This window comes from Anoplolepis gracilipes, chromosome 4 (genome assembly GCF_047496725.1).
Source record: "Anoplolepis gracilipes chromosome 4, ASM4749672v1, whole genome shotgun sequence".
Classification (NCBI taxonomy): Eukaryota; Metazoa; Arthropoda; class Insecta; order Hymenoptera; family Formicidae; genus Anoplolepis; species Anoplolepis gracilipes.
In genome coordinates, this window is record NC_132973.1 from 3009129 (window position 1) to 3032580 (window position 23452).

The 23452-nt window shown below is 36.3% G+C and overlaps 1 protein-coding gene across 1 annotated transcript; it reads left to right on the top strand.

The window, feature by feature from the left end:
• Positions 1–877: 877 nt before the first annotated feature.
• Fur2 (furin-like protease 2) lies at positions 878–19720 on the top strand. The gene is made up of 13 exons (XM_072889723.1): positions 878–1008; positions 8958–9252; positions 11572–11744; positions 12615–13280; positions 13876–14092; positions 14464–14935; positions 15387–15574; positions 15687–15935; positions 16126–16594; positions 16689–16888; positions 16957–17238; positions 17503–17717; positions 17945–19720. The coding sequence occupies exons 2-13, from the start codon at positions 8985–8987 to the stop codon at positions 18050–18052; spliced, it is 3507 nt and encodes a 1168-aa protein (XP_072745824.1). The 5' UTR covers positions 878–1008; positions 8958–8984; the 3' UTR covers positions 18053–19720.
• The last annotated feature ends 3732 nt before the right edge of the window (positions 19721–23452 follow it).

Sequence of the window (23452 nt, forward strand, 5' to 3'; positions counted from 1 at the left end):
GTCAATCTGCATCGGTGAATTTTCCGCATCAGTAGTGTATATAACTGTTTAACCAATCAACAGGATGAAAAACAGCGATGTGCTATAACTGCTTTCCCGATGTTTTCTGTTTTATATCATTTCTTAAGAAAAAGAAAAAAGTTTTATTTCTTTCTTTCTCAGTTCTCCTTATTTTTTAACAATTTCCACTACTTAATACTCTAAAATAATGTATAATAATATTTTATGTTTTATTTTCATATTTTAATAACTTTTACAATATAAATACAAATTAAATGATTTTTTTTTCTTTAAGATAAATATAAATATCACCGATGTCTTGTTCTTAATTCTTAAATATTATTATCGGTGAGAGATTTATATTATAAATATATATACATATATATATATATATATATATGTATAAATTCAATTTACAAATTATATTTAAAATTGCAATACAGTTTTAATAATTCCATAGAGCAAAAGCATTAAAATATCTTTCATTTTTGAGATAGCGTATAATTCGTGTACATCATTAGCGCGAGCCATATTTCGTTCAGTAACAAAACCGACTCTGACGACACTGATGACATATTCTGGGCACTTAGGAAAATTTGCGGTGTTACCGGTTTACATTACCGTGTAATGTCGCTTAGAACTTAGTGTAACGTCGTGAGATAACAAAACGATGGCTAATGGCCTCGGGTCAGTTTACCAAGTTATCCAAGTTTGTAATGTGATGACAAAGTCGTTGGAGTCGATCACAGCGGCGCAAGAAAACTTGTTACAGATTGTTACCGATTATGCTTTCGGTTGCAGGTTCATTGGTTCCAACAGCAGCACGAGAAGAAGCGCAAGAAGCGCGACTTCGGCGCTGCGTCCTACGCATTTGCCGATTATCCGTCCTTCTTCAGCGATTTTGGCCCGCGTCCGCGGCAGGCTACTCTGTTCCACCGCCAAAGAAACAGAGGTTTACCGCTTCAAAACCTGTTCACGGATCCGCTCTTCAAGGAACAGTGGTACCTGGTAAGTACGGACTTCAACTTTACGGACCGCCGTGACGGAATTTACGTGACGGGAATCGAGCAAACCGCGCCAAGTCGTTCAACATTACCAATTATTTCTTCTTCCTTCTTGAAAACAGTCTATTGACGATGTCAGAGCTCGGGAAATTTACATTATACTCATATTTCTCAAAGTCTGTTTGTGATAAGAAATATGTAATGTTATATTACATTGTACGCGTCAATTAAAAAAAAGATTATAATTGACGATATATTATAATCTCTCTTCGCATATTTTTCAGTTTCACATGTTTAATACAATATTTAATTATTTTAACATAAGAATAATAAAATAAATAATAAGAGCAATATTTCGATATTTCTGTACGCCTTTTTTTTTTTATTGATCTAACTCTGACAAGAATATCAATCAATCATTTTTCATTATTATAGCAAGCTATATAACAGCTTTATTAGCTTGACTAGATTCGACAAATTATAGTGTATCTGTAATACGAGATGTAACACACATAATAGCTTTTCATTATAGCTTACACGATACGCACTTAAAACAAAGTAGATATGCCACACAAAACACTACACATATAATTGCGGGCATGCAAACAATTATTAGAGTAATTACTTGGGCTTTACACAAACAGTCAATCAACTTGTTTGTTATCTGATCATTATCAATCGCAACTAATGCGATCTTATTGAACGAGAATTGTCGAATCGATTATCAAGAACAACGTGATTGACATTTAAAACCTCTTTCGCTTTACCTATTCCGTCATTTATTCAGTCACGTGGTTTAATCGCTTTAAATTCACCTTTACGTTAATCGCTCTAGCTCATTTAGTACCCTAGATTTAAAGTGTTTTCTTATTTAAAGCACTTTAGACTGACACATTAATTTTAATTTTACATAGTGTCTATAGTTAAATTATATTATAAAAATGATTTAATCTTGTGACTTTTTTCTGTCTCTCTAATAAAAGATTTTATTATAATGTATAGAAACTATCAGAAATGTTTTTTATATCTTTTTCTAATTATACGAAGAATTTTCAGAATCTTATTAGATATTTATGAGAAGCAATTCCTAATTTAATTTTAATGGGTTAAAAAATTTTTTTAATATCATAGATTGTGTATTTTGACTGACAAAATTTTGTTATCGAGAGAGTTACTTCTTTTCTCATTTTTTCAAAAAGAAAAGGATTAACGTGTGTAAAAACTATCTTAAGAGTAGAAGTACATAAATTAAAAAAGATATTTGCAATAATATGTAATAATGAAAGAACATTAAAATTTTTTAAACATTGTGTAAAAAGTTACAATTGCAAAGGCAAATTAAACTATCTAGTACAATTCTGTCGTATCCATCATTTAACACATATTTTATCATATTCGTTAAAATATAATGAATATAATTCACGTAAATTAATTTGAAACTTAAAAAATTAAAAAAAAAAAATTTAACAATGGTAAATAAAAAATAATAATTACGAGGAATTAGAATTTCCTTTGTAAGGTCAGTAAATCTACCCTCTTAGCGCGCCAAGTGCATTGCGCGTCCGGACTTTGTATTTAGTTCTCGCGCGATCAGCTGGCCTTAATGGAACCGTTGTGCCGTGCACATGTTTTCTTAGTGTTGTAAGCGGTTTATAGCGTGTAGTCAGCCGCGTACTATCCGGAACGGCGGTGGCGAGAAACAAGGCGGAAGCGAGCAAACTAGCTTTTGGCAGATTCCGCTTGATCCGGTGAAAACTTTTCTGTCTCTGAACGCGTCTCGCCAGCACGGCGTCCTGGCCTAAGTTTCTTCGCCGAGTTCTTGATTATATCGAGAGTGTCCTGTTCTTAACTTTCCCGTTACTTTTATTGGCGAACGCGAGGAACGTGCCGATTACTCGTTCTTGCGAATCCTTTAGATAATCGCTTAATTACTTAGATCTTTAATCGTTTGCGCGAAGTCTTGTTTCTTTATTTAATCTCAAATTAATTTGAAGTTTAGTTCAGATTATTTAAAGTTAAATATCAAAGAATTATGAAAGAAGATGCTACACAGTCAAATTTTGCATTCTCAGGAATAAGTAATTATCCAAATTAATTAAAATTGATGAACAAAAAGAATAAGTGCTAGAAATTCTACTCTGTATTTTTTTCGCAGTTTTATATGAAGTAATCAATATTAAATATGAACAAGAATAAATAAAGGAAAAATATATATAATTTTTTGTCGTTCTAAAAAAAAATAAATAAAGAAGAAATATATAACTCAAAAGAAAGATAAATTTATTTTCTGCGGTGGTGCGTTTATAAAAATATGTTTGAAAAGCTCTTGAAAAAGCAAGATCGTGAGATTGCGATCTTGCGTAATGGACGTGATAACACGGTATGAAACTTGAGCAGGTCGAGTCCGATACCTGAGGCCTTTTATTTACAGAGGGTGATGCACAAGTATGCCGATACTCTTGGGCGCGGAAACCACTATTGCGGGATAAAAGCACGGGGTGTGTAATATTCGTGACGCGCCCGCAGCGTCGCCCGGGGTGCGATAGGCAACCATGATTTACGTAAGCTGAGGAATCACTTCTGATAGGTACTCCGTATCGATATCGATACTCCGGTCTAAAAGTAAGGATTGATATAGAAATATACTCAGAAACGAATTAATAAATGATAGAATTTCAAATTCTCTCCTGACGGATCAAATCAATTAAAAATATTCCATCAATTATGCATCGCTACACGTCTGCACAGATGCACAGAATTGTTAACTGCTGCTTTTAATTTTAGCTAAACTTAACATTGCTCTCGGCGATGATCGTTTCTTTAAATGGTAATATTTTATTTAAATAGGTGACATGTATAGTTGTGACAATGGGAAAACGAGGTCAAAATTAATGGACTTTGATATTCAGATATACAGCTTGCGTCTTCAGTATATGAGAATATCATTCGAAGTAAAAAAAAAAATTGAAAATAAATTTTTTAATCTAAATGATGATGTTAAATATAAAACTTGTCCTCTTTTTCAGATGTTGTTGTATTATTGTCTTTTTATTGTTAGTTTCGACTTTAAATGCTTTATCTAAAAATAAGTTACTTTATGTTATGCTATTTATTTATCTTTATATTTTACATTAAAAAAATATTAAAAAATTGTAACTCGACGAAGAAGATTATCCAGAATGATTCAGAATCGAGTTTTGATATGTTTTTGATATGTTTTTTTGTCAACTTGATGCCTTTAAGTAAAGACCTCATGCTTCGTCTGTTACATTCTTGTGCCTCTGATGCTCATGACATGAGAACGGCATTTCGTCTGGACGGGATGAGGATGAGGGAAGGATCGCTTTTGTCGGGTTATGGAAGACGCTGGGGCCAGCGAAGTAACCCCAGGTCGTCCCCAAGTTTTTTTGCCCTCTTTTTGCCGGGTCAACCGCACGCGTGGCGTGAGACAATGGCTCGTATATATATTGTCTTCCTCGGGCACAATATGCGCCCACAATGTGTGCATGAGTCCATCCCGTACGCTCTTCGCACTGTACTGACGGGATTACGGCGTCTCTTATGCGCGGCGCCCGTAAATTTGGCGTTTCTTGCTGGATAATTTTACTCGCGTCGGCTCGTCCAAGAGGAAGAAGCAGTCGAGCCATATACGATACGCGCATATCACGGAGAACAGCGAGGCGCAATCAAGGATCTTCTCTTTTTTTAGCGATTGTATATATTTCATAAAAGATAAAGCAGATAATATAATAGAAAAATTATTTTGTCAGAGATATACGAGTATATATTACTTCCGAAATCTCTTTTATATAATACATTTGTTGTGCTTTTAAATATAAAATATCCGAAATTAATTTTATTATTTAATTCCTAATTTATAAAGAATTTAATAATTTTACGTTTTGTGCATATTGAATAGTTTATAAATTATTATAATTGAATCTCAAAAATAAATTTAAATTATTGAGGAATCTGATCGTATTGTTCTCGCATGAATGAAATATCACAGTCGGTCATCAATTTTTGATTATAATTATGATGACACGGAGTATTTCTAAAAAAATTTATAGCAGACAAAATTATTGAAAATATTTATTTAAATAATTATTTACGACTCTCAACAGGTTTTTTTAATTTATACAGATTTAACTTCAAAATTTTATGAGCTGTATATCAACAATTCTTGATATGTAAATCACGCAGAAAAAAAGTGTCAAATCAAAACTTATATACGTATTCATATGAACGCGTTCGTTGTTTCATATATACGCAGCAATTTATAATCTTCTTGGAAGAATTTAAAAATCTTAAATTTTAACAATATTGTAATCTTATTTCAATACTACGATTGTCATTTCAAGAATAAAAGAATTATTTCAACTCTAAGAAAATTATAATCTTCGATTTCAACATGTGTTATTTTCTATTCAACATTTTTTCCTCTTCATTCAAGAAAATTATTCTTAAATAACAAGAATATATTTTTCTTGGTTGAACTATATAAAATGTCTTCATCCATGCAAATTTTCTTTGTTTAACGCAATATAATCTCATTTCAAGATTTACATTTTGAAACTAAAGATATTGTCCCAGAAAAAAAAATAAGAATATTTTTTTTTCTGGGCATGTATATAAATGATGCATAATACTCGATACGATAAGACATAACATTTATTTTGTTACAATTATTGTAAAAAGTATCGGACGCGATCCTCTCGAATCATCAGAATAAAATGAAATGAGGTTGAGAGTCTTCCATCAAACACTAACGATAGTCGATACCAAGCTCGACGTTGACAGTTTCGTCGTATCAACAAGGTAGAGCACACGATAGCTACAGCGAAAAGCTCGGTAATTCGTTCTCTCCGGTGACGGGTTCCTCCTTATTCTTTCCTTTAAGCTATCGAACTCTTCTGATCCCGTTGCATTCTTATTGTACATAGCGCTCTCGACTGTTCGCTCTTTCACTCTCTCTCTCTCTCTCTCTCTCTCTCTCTCTTTCGTACTCTCACCAGCGCCGAATCTCAGTGCAGATAAGCGCTGACACGGACGACGGGGGACATGCATCGATGCCTCTGGCCTTCCTCTCGGGCGAGCACGACAATGCGCAATCTAGTTAATGGAATCGCAGGGGGAACGGAGCTCGGGTACCGTCATGCGGCGCACCCGGCTCGAATGGAGTAAAAAAGCGGCAGCAACCGGGAAAGGTGCATCGACGCGGAGATTGGCACATTCCCCGTTGCGACATGGTGTTCTCTCCGCGACAAGAACACGCGTCCGCCTCGTCCTCTGATCTCGACACGCTATGGGCGTAACGTACAAGAGCTAGAATCAAGGAAAACGTGTTCCTTTATATGCACTCTGCATATGCGATAGCTAGCGAGCCCGACACATTAGATTTCCAAGCGAATATTTTCCTCAAATTAAAGTTTTTTAGATTGCGAATTTCTCGTTGCATTTCTTTATTTTGTTTTTTTTATTTTAAGTTTCCAGTATATATATTTATTTATTACGATTGTTGATAGAGAATTCTCTTTAGAGGATTTATGAATCATTCGTTTGATATTAATTTGTCGATCGATAAATTTCAAAAATATTTTGAATTTTTGTCACATTAAGAGAACTTGTTTATAAACACAACAAGTTTTCAAGAAAGATGCAAGAAACTTTATTTTTTTAATCTATGTTGCAGTTATTTTATCTATCTTATTATATATATATATATATATATATATATAATATTATATATTATATATTATAAATAGCTTATAATAAGATAAATAAAATATCTGCAACTATAAATTCAAAATTAAGTAAAAAATCATATGTATTTGTGTTGTGTGTGTGTGATTTTTAATAAATAAAAATTGTACACACACACTCATTGCGCAGAAGAATTTTTCGAAACAAACAAAATTTTTATAAAATTTTACACTCTTTCTTGTGTACGTAGCGTGCGAGTCATACATTTTATGCAGCTATTCTACCTCTTTTTGATATCCTGCGGAAGAACACTGGTCATAGAGATTAGAGAACAGCACCTCGTGTGTTTTTGCGTTTCGCGATGTACTCCGCAAAAGTATTTCACTCTACTTCCATACATTCGTGCACATGTAGGAAACGGGAACGCTGGATGCGCGGTCTCCATCGGAAGATACGAGTCCAAGATTATTCTCGGTGCAAGGACAAAAACGTGTAATTTCACGTGTGCGATAATCAAAACTGGGTCTCGGATCTTCTTGCACATTGTGCAATTTTTTATAACATTTTTTTATCAAAATTGTGTGAAATATGCGCCCTGAAAAAGAGTTAATCCTAAAGTATCGCTTTTCCTTTTTTCACTGCAAAAGTCTGTATTACTTTTTTAAACTTTCAACTTTAAAAAGTGTTTATATATGTGACTATATAATCATTATTTCTCTAACTATAGTCATTATTTTATTCATTTATTATCATTATTTTTAACTGCAATATACAAGTATTTTTTATATTAAAAAATTAATTAAAACGGTTAATTATTCAATTTATCTGGCATTGATATGTTATGTGTCGTGCTCTTACGATTGCTTATTCCTCCTGGTGATTTATTTACGAGAGACGCACAAATAATCATTCTACGCACGCACGAATTTATCGCGTCGCTGTCGCGAATTTATTCGCCGTGATTCGAGACATGATCATACGCGGAACTCGCACGTTTACTATGAAAACACGTGCGAAACATTCGCGTATTTCCATCTCGTACATTTATTACGCAAATTCATATGTCGCAAAATGCAAAACACCGCTCGTATAGCCGAAGCAATAATCAATCTATTATAAATGCATAAAACGGACGTTTGTTAGAGGATACAAATCACGTGGCTCGAATCGTCCGGCGGTCGTGTCTCGCATATATTTTTTCCGGCCCGATATAACTTTAGGTGGCTACCAATAGCGATGTCGGGAAAGCTAATAACTCTGTCAAAATTTGTATGGAATTTTAACGCGGTCGATATTTTTATGTGAGCCGCGATATATGTATAGCATTTGGCGGTTGAAAAATTCCAGATATAAATTATGACTTTTCGAAACTGAAATTAATCCTTTTTTGCGCTTATGCAGTATGGCTATATTAATTTTATACATCTGCACAATATTTATTATTTTTTTAATTGGAAAATATATAGTGAAAGGAAAAAAAAAACGAGTTCCACGAGACAAAAAAAAAAAAAAAAAAAAAAAAGGCGCGTTCAAGACGTCCGTTTATCTGCTGATCTAACATATATCGTGCTATAAAAGTTGTAGCGTCCGAATTTGTCGTGCGGCTAGTAATCCATTAATCCACGAAATCGTATACACGCATGTAGAGATGTATATATAGCGTTACATCGTGGATTAATGGATTACTAGAATATCAATCAACGGTCACATACGCGGCAACACGAAATTCGCGAATTAATTTCTGTCAAAGAATCATGTACCGCTCTGTGGGGCGATTCATCATTATGATCTTTGACTAAAGTGAAAAATAAAAAATAATTTTTACAATATCAGAATATTTATGTTTGTTAGAGATATAATAAAATACACAGAATTACTTAAACGGAATTATTTGAAGCAATTGTAAATTACAAGAAAATAAAAAATTAATATATCTAGAAACAGAGACAGATTTTATGAAGACTTCAGAATAATATAAGTTAAAATATAATTAATTAAAAAAACTTTTGCTCTTTATATAAGAAATCTATTTAAATATATCCAGATATATACAGATATATATCTAAATCTATTTAAATATATACAGATATATATCTTAACAGTATTTTTTTCTTCTATATTTCTTTCTTCATTTCTGAAATATTTATGTACATGTTATTTCCTAACTCAGATTCTATTTATAAATATATTGCTAAAAACAATCTCATTTTTATTGGATTCTTAGTTAAATTTGACAATTTCTTATCGTAGAACGGCGGTGCCAAGGATGGCTATGACATGAATCTCGGTCCAGCTTGGCAGAAAGGCTATACTGGCAAAGGTGTTGTCGTTTCAATCTTAGACGATGGCATTCAGACCAACCATCCTGATCTGGCGCTCAACTATGATCACCAAGCCAGCACAGACATCAACGACAACGACGACGATCCAATGCCGAGGGATAACGGTGACAACAAGCATGGCACTCGATGCGCCGGCGAGGTTGCCGCCGTTGCCTTCAACCAGTATTGCGGCGTCGGTGTCGCCTACAATGCCAGTATCGGAGGTAAGAGGAATTGTAACGAGAAACTCAGATGACTGTTTTTACAAACGCATTAATGTTTTTATTTATTTAGAGATTGCTAATAATTGTTAATTATAGATATCCATCAATATTGTTAAAAAATATTTTTAATATTAATTAGCATTATTAAAGAAATTAATTTCAAATAAGAAAGAAAAATAATTAGATTACTTTAAAGAGATTATCATATATTCAGATAATTTGATCGTTTACTGAATAAATGATGAAGATTGATAATGATGATAAATTAATTAAATAATTTATTTTATATTGAGGACTAAATCATTCATAAGAGATTATCGATGTGTTATAGGAAGGTATTAATATCTTTTAAAATTACAGAAAAAAATATCGCTGACTTTATATTTTGTAAAATTTATGAATGAAAATAACCTTGTCTTCCCAATGGTTTCTGATCGCATATTAACTCTCCGATATATTAAATTTAACCCGGTTGCATGAATGACGATTAGCATTATAATCCTGGTTAACAATTTTCCAATTTTCCTTATAATCTCGGATTATAACCTGGAAAGAAAGATAACGAATTGACTAATACAAGATTGCTGTTAGAATAATATGAAGATTGGATTATCATTCTAAATTAGAAAGAACGTGCATATCGTGCAGATAATATGAAAATTGAGTAGTGCTTCAGTTGGGATAACGGCAGATCAATATTTTCTTTTCCTTATATTCCTGTGTTCGCTAAGATTAAAAATTGGTAGAGTTATTTTATGTCTTGATGGAAATTTAAGCAAATGTATGTGTATGTATGTGTGTGTGTGTGTGTGTGTGTGTGTGTGTGTGTGTGTGTGTGTGTGTGTGTGTGAGTTGTTATTTAAGAATATTAATGTCAGAAATGAAAAGGAACTCGCGTCTCAATTAAGGAATAAAATATTTCTAGACGACATTTTTAAAATACATCTGTGTATATATAAAGAACATTTATTTAATATTCAAACTAATAGAAATTACAATATCCTTTATATCCTAAATTCATATATCTTTTTATTTATTTTCGAGCTTGACGTTATATTTACGTATAGATGACGTACATTGCTTTAACATCCAGATGCGAATTAAATCCATCAACAGCACTTATCTTTGATACTATTATGAAAAAATATTTATAATAAGAGTATTTTTGAAAATGTTGTTTATAAAAAAACTATAGAAAATTATATGCGAAATGCAACGTTACGTCAAAAAAATGCATTCTCGTTACGAGTAATTTTGTAATTTATTTAAATTATCATTAATTTGATATTTATAGGTTTTCGTCAAGGTTAAGTAATTACAGTTAATGTAATGGATAAATTTTGTTTCTCGAAGGTGGTATTTATCTTTATTTTATATCAGGTGAGAGCAAAGTCTTCTGGGACCATTCCAGCGCTGACTTAGCCGGCGCGAATCGTTACGCGGAAATAAATAGTGCAGCGGCCGCTGGAAATGTCAGACCTGGTGGCCGGTCGCTTTATCGTCTCGACTCGCTGAAGAATAGGCCACGTTTTCCGGTCGTTCGCCGCTATTCCCGGTTTCTCGATGCTATCGAGCTGTATTAATTCCGTTAACCCACTTCGAAACGAAACGAACGTCCGTAAGCCGTCGGGGCTTACGTCGAGCGGAGCAGGGCGGAGCAGGGCGGAGCAGGACGGAAACGAGAGCGCGTAACGATACAGGGGGAGTTTGCTCGATCTCTCGGTATTGAATTCGAGCAATTGATGGTCGTGTAAACGCGCTGCGCAGCGAAATTAGAAATTCCGATATTGCGCGGCGGCGAGAAATTTCGTCAGAGTCGTGAAACACGACGGTAATAGCGCTTCTGGCAATTAGGATTGTGTACCGACGAGATACTTTTATGTTAAGGTCAAAGCGCGATCAAAAAAATTTGCTGCTTATTCTTCTTATTTCTCAGCGACTTAAACTGATACATAATAAATTTGATTGCTCTGCAATTAAATGAGATTTACAGTACAAATATACATGCATCATCTGACAAGCTTATTTTTGTAATATTTAAATTATATACGAAATCTTTTTCTTTATTTTTGCAATAAAAATTCAACATCGAAAAGATTAAATTAATGTGGAATTGAAGATTAGGTGTAATTCTGCATCTTTCTCTTCTGTGTGTTTCGAACGCTTATTCGTCTTCTCGATTATCCTTAAGATCGATAACAATCCGTAGACTCGCATACATCCTACCGTGATTTGAAATCATGGCACGCGAGAAAGAGAGAGAGAGAGGGGGGGGGGAGGGAAAAGGAAGACTTACGCACATATCTCCCGTGTTCTCAGGCGTACGAATGCTCGATGGCCCGGTAAACGACGCTGTCGAGGCCAGAGCGCTGGGATTGAATCCTGATCACATCGACATATACAGCGCCTCCTGGGGTCCCGAGGACGACGGCAAGACCGTCGATGGTCCGGGCCCGCTCGCCAGGAGGGCGTTTATTTACGGAGTGACGAGCGTAAGCTACATATATCGCGCGTCCACGAAGCGAGGGGATCAATTTATTTTCTGTCGCGAGCTTTCACCTCGACATTTTATTCCATTACTTCGGGACGATTTAGAGGCAACCTTCTTTTTGTCAACTTTTTTTTTTTGCTAATGTCGCGATAGGATAAAATAAAAGTTATCAATTTTATAAGCGAAGAATTTTTGCAGAAGGCGATTATGTTTTTATATTGAGTTCAAATGATCCGGAATACTATTTTATTAAATATAAATATTTGCAGAACAAATTTTTTTTTAGAAATTTTTTTTCAGTTGCGTAGCAAATTATTTTTCGGTTGAAAATAATTATTGATTCGCCTCCAGAAAATAATTTAGTCAATATATGAAGCACCGAATTGCTTTTTTCCTATTAAAAATATGTGATTTTCCTAATTTTTCACAAACTAAATGTTAGTATGCCAAGGAGTAGTTTTTTACGCGCACTATGATATATCTGAGAGAATTTAATTTTTAATTTTTTCGATTTACTGACTAAAATAATACAGCCGCAATAATATCGTTCGAAAAAAATGTATGTGTTTTCAGTTTTATATTGTAGAAAAATAAAATATTTCTAAAGAGTCATGAAAATATCTCACAATTAAAAGAAATTTTTCATTGTTTGATTTACAACTTACTATTATGATTTTTTTCTAATAAATATTTTATAAATTATTATTATACAAATTACATAATATTATATCATTATATCGTTATATTGTATCAGTGTTATATCAGTATACCCTTTTTATTATGTTATTAAAGTAGCCCATCGCTTCGTTGATTAAACGATCCATTTTCCCCTTGTCAACACATCCACAAAATATTCTTACTTCCTACGCAGGGTCGCAAGAACAAGGGCTCGATCTTCGTGTGGGCGTCGGGTAACGGAGGTCGACATACCGACTCGTGCAACTGCGACGGTTACACAAACAGTATATTTACACTGTCGATATCGAGCGCGACTCAGGGCGGCTACAAGCCGTGGTATCTCGAGGAATGCAGCTCCACCCTGGCGTCCACTTATTCGTCGGGCACGCCCGGCAACGACAAAAGCGTCGCCACCGTGGACATGGACGCCAAGCTGCGTCCGGATCACATATGCACGGTGGAGCACACCGGAACATCCGCCTCGGCGCCGTTAGCTGCCGGTATCGCCGCCCTTGCTCTCGAGGCGAACCCGAGTCTAACGTGGCGCGACATGCAGTACCTGGTGGTACTCACCTCGCGGTCCGAGCCGTTAAGTAACGAGCCCGGTTGGATACTGAATGGCGTGAAAAGGAAGGTCTCTCACAAGTTCGGTTACGGTCTGATGGACGCGGGCGCCATGGTCAGCCTGGCTGAACAGTGGACCAATGTGCCGCCGCAGCATATTTGCAAGTCCGACGAGATCAATGAGGAGAGGCCGATTGATCCCACGTACGGCTATACCTTAAGCGTCTATATGGACGTCACCGGATGCGCCGGGTCCCTGAACGAGGTGCGGTTCTTAGAGCACGTGCAGTGCAAGGTAAGATCGTATGCGGGAAGAAGATCGTCACTGTTTTGGCACAATTATGCAATAATAGATAATTTAATAATTGTTATATTTTTTTTTGTAGTTATTCAATATAATTGCTACTTATTATAATTTATTAAAATTATTATTCTAACATATATATTATTTATCATACAATAATTTGCAAAGTATAGCCAATAAAAATGTTTGTTTAGAATACTTTGATATAGTATTTATTTTAATCGAAAGAGTTACAACGATTAATAATTTTTGAAGAAAATATTTCATACAGTTGAAGCTTCAGATATTTTTTGTGTAAAATAAAATTTTGAATTTTTTTCTCTCTTTCGCTGAATTCTTTTTACGAAGAAATTTTAAGATTTTTTCAATATCACGTTTTATTTCTTACTTTTGGAAATTTATTTTCTCTAAGATTAGTCTTCTTTTTAAAGAAGATAAAGCTCTTACCGATTCTTTAAAAATAATTAAGATTTCTTATATTCTGTATAGTAAAATTAATATTTACCGTTTGATGTGTCAAGTTAGAATTATGTCAAAAAATTTTATTAAAATATGAATAACATTTTAATTGTCCATCGTAAAACAGGTTTCTCTGAGGTTTTTCCCTCGAGGAAATTTGAGGCTCTTACTGACATCTCCGATGGGCACAACCTCAACCCTATTGTTTGAACGACCGCGCGACGTTCTTAGTTCCAACTTCGACGATTGGCCCTTCCTCAGCGTGCATTTTTGGGGCGAGAAGGCGGATGGTCGATGGACCCTGCAGATCATTAATGCTGGAAATCGACATGTCAATTCACCAGGCAAGCTCAATTTAATTTCTCAGCTTTATACACGGCCGAGTAATCTACAGATTACGCATTCAGGAAAAAAATAAAAAATTAGTTCCTTTTTATTTGCAACGTAAAAATTTTTATGATATTTTAATTATTCTCGTTCTCAAAATATTTTTGAGATTGTCTTGATATTTATAATAAAGCTGTTTAATATTTCTATTATTTTTAATATCTTTACCTCCAGAAATAGACTATAGTTTTTATCAGACTAATTCCCTCTCTTCTCTTCTAAAGTAAAGATAATATTACATTTCGATTTGTATTATTTTTAATTTTTTTTTTTTCATTATGTACGTCGTTCCCACCATAACTCGACCGTCTCGTCGATCTTGTTGCAGGTATCCTGAAGAAGTGGCAGCTGATCTTCTATGGCACGTCGACGAACCCGATCCGGTTACGCACACGGCAGTTTAATCCGGTACATTCCGCGTACCTTCCTTCCCATTCCGTTCATTATCCGTTCACGGTAGACGATGATCCGTTGTCCGGTTACCCGGGCAATAGCGACTTCTTTTCTTCGTCTACCTTTCAGAGTTACCAGGGCCCGTACACCGGCGCTGCATCGAATCTACAGGCATCGGTGGCCACTCTGGACGGCTCGTCGGCGCCGCTTCTGACGAACCACTTGCCCGGTGACGTCTCATCATCCGCTTTCGACTCACCCTCGGCGGCGTCATCCGCGCAAGCGGATGGATCTCTCGATACTACCAGAAGGATACTGCACGACTGTGACCCCCAGTGCGACGCGCAAGGCTGTTACGGCAAAGGTCCGACTCAATGTGTCGCCTGTAAGAATTATCGTCTCGACAAGTGAGTAAATGAACCCTTAAAACTCTTGCATGAGAATAGTCTTTTTTTGTGTCTCTCGATGAAAAGATACAGTAAATGAAATTTACATTTTTTAACGTATATAATTATCCAAATTCATGCATTAATCTTGATATCTTCATGAAACAATTTTCTACAACGCCACGAAATTATGGATTACAACGGTAGGCATTCATAAATATAAAAATTGCTGTTTAAAAAGCAATTGGTGTAATATCATCACATTGATTCATATATTTTTTATGTAACACGCTAGAATGGTGAAATTTTATAAGCTTCTTTTAACTATACTATAATTTATTTCTTACTCGTAATAAGAGTTCTCAATGGATCTGTCAATTCTCATTCTATATAACATGTTATTCTTCTTCATCTGACTCTCCTCAACGCAAAATCGTTTGAGAAACAACGCGAGGGGTGTCTTTTTTTCTAGCACATGTGTCAGTCGCTGTCCACCCAGAAGCTTCCCTAACCAGGGCGGCGTCTGTTGGCCGTGCCACGAATCTTGTGAGATTTGCGCGGGCGCAGGCCAAGACTCCTGTCTCTCTTGCGCGCCCGCTCATCTTCGAGTCACCGATCTGGCGGTCTGCCTTCAGCAATGTCCAGAAGGCTACTATGAAAGTAAATGTTGAAAAAAAATCAGTTTGTATTCATAATCATCAATCGCGATGATCTCTGTCCCATGAAATCGAATGACATAATACGTGATTTTTTTTTGCGTTCCTTCACCCAGACACCGAGAACAGCACGTGCGTGCCGTGCGAAGCTAACTGCGCCAGCTGTCAGGACAGACCGGACAAGTGCACCAGCTGCGAGCATCATTTGGTGATGCACGAGAATAAATGTTACGCCGCGTGTCCTCCGTACACGTACGAGACGCAAGACTATAGCTGTGCCCCGTGCCATGCTACCTGCGAGACCTGCAACGGTACGGCGGAGAATCAGTGCATTACTTGTCGATCCGGGTTGTTCGCTTTGAACGGTAAGCATCATTTACGCCACATATCCGAATAGGTATCACATATTTAAAAAAAAATTTAATTTAAAATTAAATTACATTAAATATATAATTATATTAAATATGAGATAAAAGATTACATGTTCAAAATTTGGTAAAATTTAAATTACGCGATACTCTATATCATATGTGGTTTCTGGTTCGAATGTTTCAGGCACATGTCGAGCCTCGTGCCCGGCGGGTTACAGCGCCGATAAGAAGCGGCGCGAATGCGTCGCGTGTCCACCTGGTTGCGCGACCTGCGCCACGTTAAGTTGCACCAGCTGCATCGAAGGCTGGAGCTTGAACAAGAAGGGGCTGTGCGCGCCCGAGAGTCGCAGCAACTGCAACTCGGGCCAATACTTTGAAAACGGTCAATGCAAAGTCTGTCACTCGTCCTGCGAGACTTGTGCCGGCCCTGCGGAAGATCACTGCATATCCTGCTCGAACCCGTTGCTGCTTCAAGGCAAGCGTTGCGTATCCCAGTGCGACGACGCGTATTACTCCGTAGTACAACCCTCGCGGCCGATTTGCGTTCCTTGTCTGCATACCTGCAAGAGTTGCGTCTCCCGTTTGAATTGCACTGCGTGTCAAGATGGACTGCAGCTACAGAGCGGAGAATGCAGATCGTCCTGCGCGCCAGGGTAAGATGGACAATTTATTGTTACGATATTGAATAGACCAATGATAGAACAGCATTGTTGATATGTTCTGTTTTTTCTTCTCTTTTGGTTTTAGTTATTACAGCGACAGAGGTCAATGCGCTAAGTGTTACTTATCGTGTAAAACATGCTTGGGACCCAGAAGAGATCAGTGCGTCACGTGTCCGAGAGGCTGGCAATTAGCAGCCGGCGAATGCCATCCTGAATGTCCAGAAGGTTTCTTTAAATCCAATTTCGGTTGTCAAAAGTGTCATCATTATTGCCGCACGTGCAAAGGTAAGTGAATTACAATTCGATAAATTAAATCTGATCATTTCTCAATGGGAAAATAATCTCCGTTCCAGGAGAAGGTCCGCTAGAATGCACTTCCTGTCCGCCTCATTCGATGTTAGAAGGCGGATTGTGTATGGAGTGCCTAGGCGCGCAATATTATGATTCCTTGACACAGCTCTGCAAGAGTTGTCATTCCGACTGCCGAAGATGCACTGGCCCCGGCAAGTTCAGCTGTGCCGCATGCTCGCCGCCGCTGCATTTGGACAAATTGAACAATCAGTGTGTGCCTTGTTGTACGGGCAACGAAAAGGGGCCTCAAGCTGAGGAGTGCTGTCTCTGTGATCCAGAAACCGGTAATTTTTTATATGCTTAAGTCTTAACATTACGTGTAAAGTTTGCACAAATAATTTATTTGCCGTTATCAAAAGAGTCATACAAGTAGTACGAATGCTTATCGGAATAAAAGAGAGAGAAATAATAGTTTTTCTAAATTTATACTTTTCTAATTAGTTTATATTATTTATTGATATGAGAGAGACATTGTATTATATTTACAGTTTATACTGTTATAAATATCATCCTATAATTACTGAATAGTATATTTTTAATCTTTGTAGGCGGCTGCAGGAACAGCTCGCCAGCTGGTAAAAGAAGAGTACCGGGAACAGAATTCTCAGCCGACACGGCTATTTCTGAGACATACTCTGATAGCGATGGCAGATCAAGTAACAACGATTCAGCTTCGCTCGCCGTAACAGCAGCCACGACTATGGCGGTCGCTATTTGTTTAGCATCAATCGCATTGTTTGCAATGATATTTGTCGCTCTTCAGGTACGTATTTAATTTAAATTAAAAAATTGACATTTAGCGATTTTGAAGCGATTTTGTAAGCTTGTATTTATAAGAAATAACTTCAAAAACTGTATGCATTAATTTATATCAGTATTATATTTAAATCTGTAATTCAACATGATTTATATTACTTTCCAAAAATAAATGACTCAGGGAAAATCAATGACGAGGGAAGATAAATGTCTGTGTCAACATTTTATTCGTAGGCCTGGTCCGGCAGAAGAGAGACCAATATGGGATATACGCAACTTGCTGTGAAAGTGGAACCGTCCGAAGACTTGGACGCCGACGACGCAACAGAGCTGATGACCTAGACTTCGTTAACTGTCACGTAGCTATTGACCTCATGTCGAAGAGTCGCAGAGAGATCGACAAGTCTCAATTGTGATCAGTTCGCAAGTCAGAAGTTACGTGCTTTCGCGTCAGCGAGGTCCAGAGATAGCCTGAGACATACTTGCAATGAGGAAATTGGGAAAATGGTGATAAATACGTAACAGAAAGGGAGAAGTGGAAGAAGAAACAGGAGGAGGAGGAGCAAGCAAAGGATGATTCGTCGAAAACGTGATAGTAGAATTCTGTAGAGTATGAACAGCGAAAGAAGAAAAGAGAGAAAGAGAGAGAGAGAGAGAGAGAGAGAGAGAGAGAGAGAGAGAGAGAGAGAGAGAGAGAGTGAGAGTGAAAGAAAGTGTGATTGTTGTTTATCTAGCCGTGATGCGGTTGCATGAATGTGCGAATGTATGAGGGACGTGTGTTTAGTTAGAGATATACTTTTTGCCTGTCATCGTTGTTGAGTGCGTCGCCGATGCCATCGTCACATCAAGATACTGACGGTGATTTCGTACGGAGAAAAAGGGTGAAGGACATTATGAAGTGCCTGATTAGTGACACCCTTGATTCCACACCCTTTCGCGTTCCCCCTCCGACGCTTTCTGTCCACGAAGTAACGCCGAATCTTCGTCGATTATCGCGTCGATCATCGTCGTCGCGTGCATACGCAAACAAATAGAACTTCAAAAGACAGACAACACATGAACAAGTTACAAATGTTGCGCGGTACAAGAATCGAAAGCAATCTAGTTTGTTCCATAGCATCTTTGAATGGTATTTAATACCGGTTTTTTTTTCCTTCGCGCAACAGTCTTCATAATCGACGACCATCGTCGAGTTATTGAAGAAACGAAGGCACATCTCTTTCTTCGCCTCTCTTCGGAAAAGCTACTAACATTTCGTTAAGAGGTGAAGAAATGTAAAAGTGGCCTCGGTATATTAGGCGAACCACGGACCATGTAATCGTAATCGTTAATCGTGAGAATTATGAATGGATATTGTTATATATTTGTACAAATGATAATAGTAACAAGTGAGCGAACAAAAGGAGATAATCACGCAAGGATCAGGAGGGGGAGGCGAAAGAAACGATAGCGAGACGACGAATCCCACTTCGAAATTGTGTCTCGACTAATCGACGCAATTCGCTTACTCGGAGGAACCAACAGACTGTTACTCTCGTTTGCTACTGCGATCGCCTAGTTATCCGACGCGTCTATGACGTTAGTCGTCGCATTCCAGTACCTCCCAAACTGACACAACACATGCCGTCAACACAGCTATTGCGTTTTGTAAACTGTTTGTTGTTATTATTTGATTGTCTACATCGATGTTTTGTTTAATATCCCACTTTCTCCGCGTTGTTCTTACTATTTTTTAGTTTTCGTTCGTATCCGTTCTTTTCTCGTTTCGTTGGGATCGCCTGAGAGGAGAAAAATTGTTAAAAGAAAAAGATAAAAGATAAATGAATGGATAAGAAGGAAGAAGGAAGAAGAAAGAAAACCAAACGCAACGATCCATAGCGAATCGATATTATTGAAAGCCATCGCCCACGCCTACTCATGTGAATATTGACTTTCTCCTCGTGATTTGATATAAAGCTATTATTGTACTTTTATGATGAACGCGATTATAAATATATACATATATACATACACACACGCAACGCGCCAGTATATATGTAATGATTTCTTGAGACATCCTTGCGACACTATCTCGCTTTACTTGGATCTTCCTGATCTTCCACTTTCGAGATATACATCATCTCAGGTAAGTACGGCTACAATATTGACTTTAATTTACGGTGATGTGCAAGAAAGATGTTAGCAAGTCGACCATAGACGTGGGAAATAAGTATATTCAATTCCGTAACTGCGAACTGTCCGCAGCTATTACTTAATGAAACATTAAGGATTAACTCATATATTAATATCGTATATCGGTGCACGTAAACAATGTTATTTTTCGAATGATATGAACATCTGTCCATGTTATGAGACAGAAAAAAATTAAAAAATCTCTGCAGTATGTGATTGCAGGATTGTTAAATATTTTGAAGATTATGAGATAGAGAGTCACGGTTATTTCAACTTTAACAGAAAAGTGGCAAAACTTTTTTTTTAAATTAACTTTCAAGAACGCATACAACTTTCAAATTTTAATTAAAAAGGGATTTCTAAAAGTTTTACTGGAAAACGTAATCCATGTAATTTTAATGTATAAAGTTTCATGTAACAATTACTATTTTTCTCTCGATCATTTAACGTTAAATTAATGTCCTCTCACCTCTCATGTTCAACAGCTACGTATCAATCGTCTAGTTTGCAATTGCGAGCAACTGCTATTGAGAACGTCGATCTCGTTGGACTTTATCGGGAATAAGAATCGCGAAATGGGGTTCTTAATTAGGATACGAGAACTACTAAATCGCCGTGTCACGCGACGAGGGAAACTGTGCGTGTCAGCAGAGTCTACCGACGATTCTGTGGAGCAATTACATTCGATCGATTGTCTTACTTCCTTCACGAATAGAAGTAAAATTGTGAATGACACGGGAATGAATTGTCAGCAGTCGTCACTGACATTCTATTTGCGCTCTTCGATCCTTTCATGTATATTAAATCTAGAGGCTGATATAACTGGTGATGAGCGACGACAGCTGCAACGTAAAGGGGGACGATCTGAATTTCCATTTCATTAAAGAGAATTATCGTTCTCTATCGGACTACTTTCATTCATTTTACTATGTGTCATTGGTACAAAAATCCATTCATTTAATAAAAAATTCGGTCGTATAAGAACGGGGGATGCTTTAATAATTATATTAAATTATTTGTCTGTTTTTTAAAAGCTACAGCTTTTTAGAAAACAAATTTTTATGTCGAAATAATGACAGATATTAGCAATAAATGATTATTAGTATTTTTTTTAAATTTAATTTTTTTTTTTAAATTTGTAAATACTGATTTAGTTTAATTAATTTTAACATAGTTTATACTAAAAAGGTTTTATATTTCGTAGGGAGCAGTAAAAGTTGTACATTTTTATTTTCTATCTATAATCAAATTTCTTACAGTCAGACCAATTTTTTTAGTCTAGATATTTTCTATTTTTTTTTTTTAAATACTAATTTAAGAACGTTAGAAAATAAATTTGGATGAAGTTTGGTTTCCTTCAAGTCTTTTTGTCCATAGTCCGATAAAATTTAATATCTATTCATATAAAACATATGAGATGAGGAAACCTCTGTCTCTCTCGCGAAAGCAAATTATTTTCCATTCAATCTATTTCTTCGTTCACGAAGTAAAGGTATATTACAAAATCATATAACTTTCATATTACTCCACGACCGCAAATGTTCCGGAGGAAAATCCAAAAGGGATATATGCGGTTGGCGTTTTTCTCCGGAAATATTGCCAAAATCCATCCACGAGTGAAACAGAGAGAAAAAGAGAACGGAAGCGACTTTAATCAAAGTTGACCTTTCTCCGTCACTTCAAATCATCCCCGTTTCCATTGCGCTGTTTTTCCGTTCTCACGGAAACGGACGGAATATGAAACTATATACGAGTCTGACCAGCGTCCGGAGGCAGGAAATAAATAAGCTTGCCGGTATATAAGAATGGAAGCGTTGCGGCGATATAAAAGCAAGCAATCGGTGGCAATTCGATGGGGGGACCCAAGGTGTTGCACGTAGGGTAAAATAGAGGGTGGGTCGCGGCCAGAATAAAAAGGAAAGATCGATGTGGCGCCTTGGGCCGAAGATTTCCCCTTTGATCGAAGAATATACAAGGCATTACCGAAGGTTCTATCCTTTCGTTCGAATGGGATTTTCCTAAAATTCTTCTAAAGTTTGAAAATAAATGATTGATGCTGAACCAGAATACGGTCATCTATATATTACGCTCCTTTTAGGAATAGTATGGTTTCTATGGAATATGGGGGCACATTTTTATAAAATCGATTAGAGAATACTGCTTCGTAAAGAGGATTCTTTTTAATTAATATTATTAATATATATTATATAATACATATATTTTAATTATAATTTAATTAATACTATTGACAACATATATTTCAATATCCGTCTTTTAAGTAGTAAAATTCGCATTATTTCGTAATATTAATTTCATATACGTGAAAAATCATTTTAATAATACTATTAATAATGAACAATTCGAAAAATGATCATTACTTTTAATAAATTTATAACTGTACATAGTGTCTTAGCATATCTTAGGGACAAATTCCTTGTCCAATTTCAAGGCTTATTATTTTTTAACTAATTGTAAACAATAGAAAATCCTTCTTAGAACATCTATGTCAATCTTGCGTTGCGATTTCCATTGCATTGTTTCGAGAGTAGAAGTTGCACTCGATACCAAACAATGCGCCACTGAAAGCAAGCACTCGGAGCGGTAAATTGTAATCTGTTATCGTGGATAATAAAGCGGCGGTAACAGCGATCGCCCTACATTTTTCCGCAAGTCCGGAAACGTTAACGGCACGGCGGTAACGCGGCAAGAAACTTTAACGGAAAGAACGACGACGGGGGCGAAGGAAATTCGTTTCGGCGTAGCGAGAGTCCCACCAAGCCCTTTTATAGTCTCTCTCTCTTTCTCTCTCTCGCGCGCGCGCGCGCGCGCGGAGAGAGAGAAGAGATCGCATTTACTTCTCTTCGCGTAGCATCAAAGCTTAAACCATACGACGCCGCGTGCGGAAAACGGAATACCGTAAAAACTCTACCGCAAGAAGAAACTTCATACCGCGATGTTCCCACCGAATGTCCTCCTTTCGCTAGTACTATCGTAACTCTGAGCGGGTAGCCAGACGGAAGTAGATGGATTTTACTCCGATTTGTGTGTCAGCTATAGAAGAGACATTATTTCAGGGTTTTTTAAACGCGAGATTATAGTTGGATAATTTAAAAGACCGATCCATTTTTCTCGTGTTTCAATGATTGAACTACTACAGTTTATAGCTTTTGTCTAATTTCGTTATTATTTCATTGTTATTTAAAGAGTTGTTAAAATTAAATCAATTTTAAATAAGAAATTAGAATTTAATTGGAATTAAGTTAAAAGTAATAAATTTTTTTTTATTTGGCAGATAAATCATTTTCTATGTTTTGTTTTTTTTATGATAAGAAGGAATGATATATAATATACACGCGCGCGCACGAGAAATGTGTTTTCAATATTGCCAATTTTCCATCTTTATTTCCATCTTATTAAATTTATTCTTACGCAATGCTTCTATATGATTTATTTCCAAAATTATTATAAAATATATCTTATTATAGCCTACTTTCCCTTGAAAATTCATTCTATATCGCTTAGCACATCGTTCAGAGCCAAACGATCGATCGTGCCGTTATCTCGTCGTAA

Excerpts from the sequence above, each read along its gene's own strand:
- Fur2 (XM_072889723.1), top strand. The coding sequence starts at position 8,985 with ATGAATCTCGGTCCAGCTTGGCAGAAAGGCTATACTGGCAAAGGTGTT. Across the intron at positions 13,281-13,875 it reads TAGAGCACGTGCAGTGCAAG|GTTTCTCTGAGGTTTTTCCC; the intron begins GTAAGATCGTAT and ends ATCGTAAAACAG. Across the intron at positions 14,093-14,463 it reads TCGACATGTCAATTCACCAG|GTATCCTGAAGAAGTGGCAG; the intron begins GCAAGCTCAATT and ends ATCTTGTTGCAG.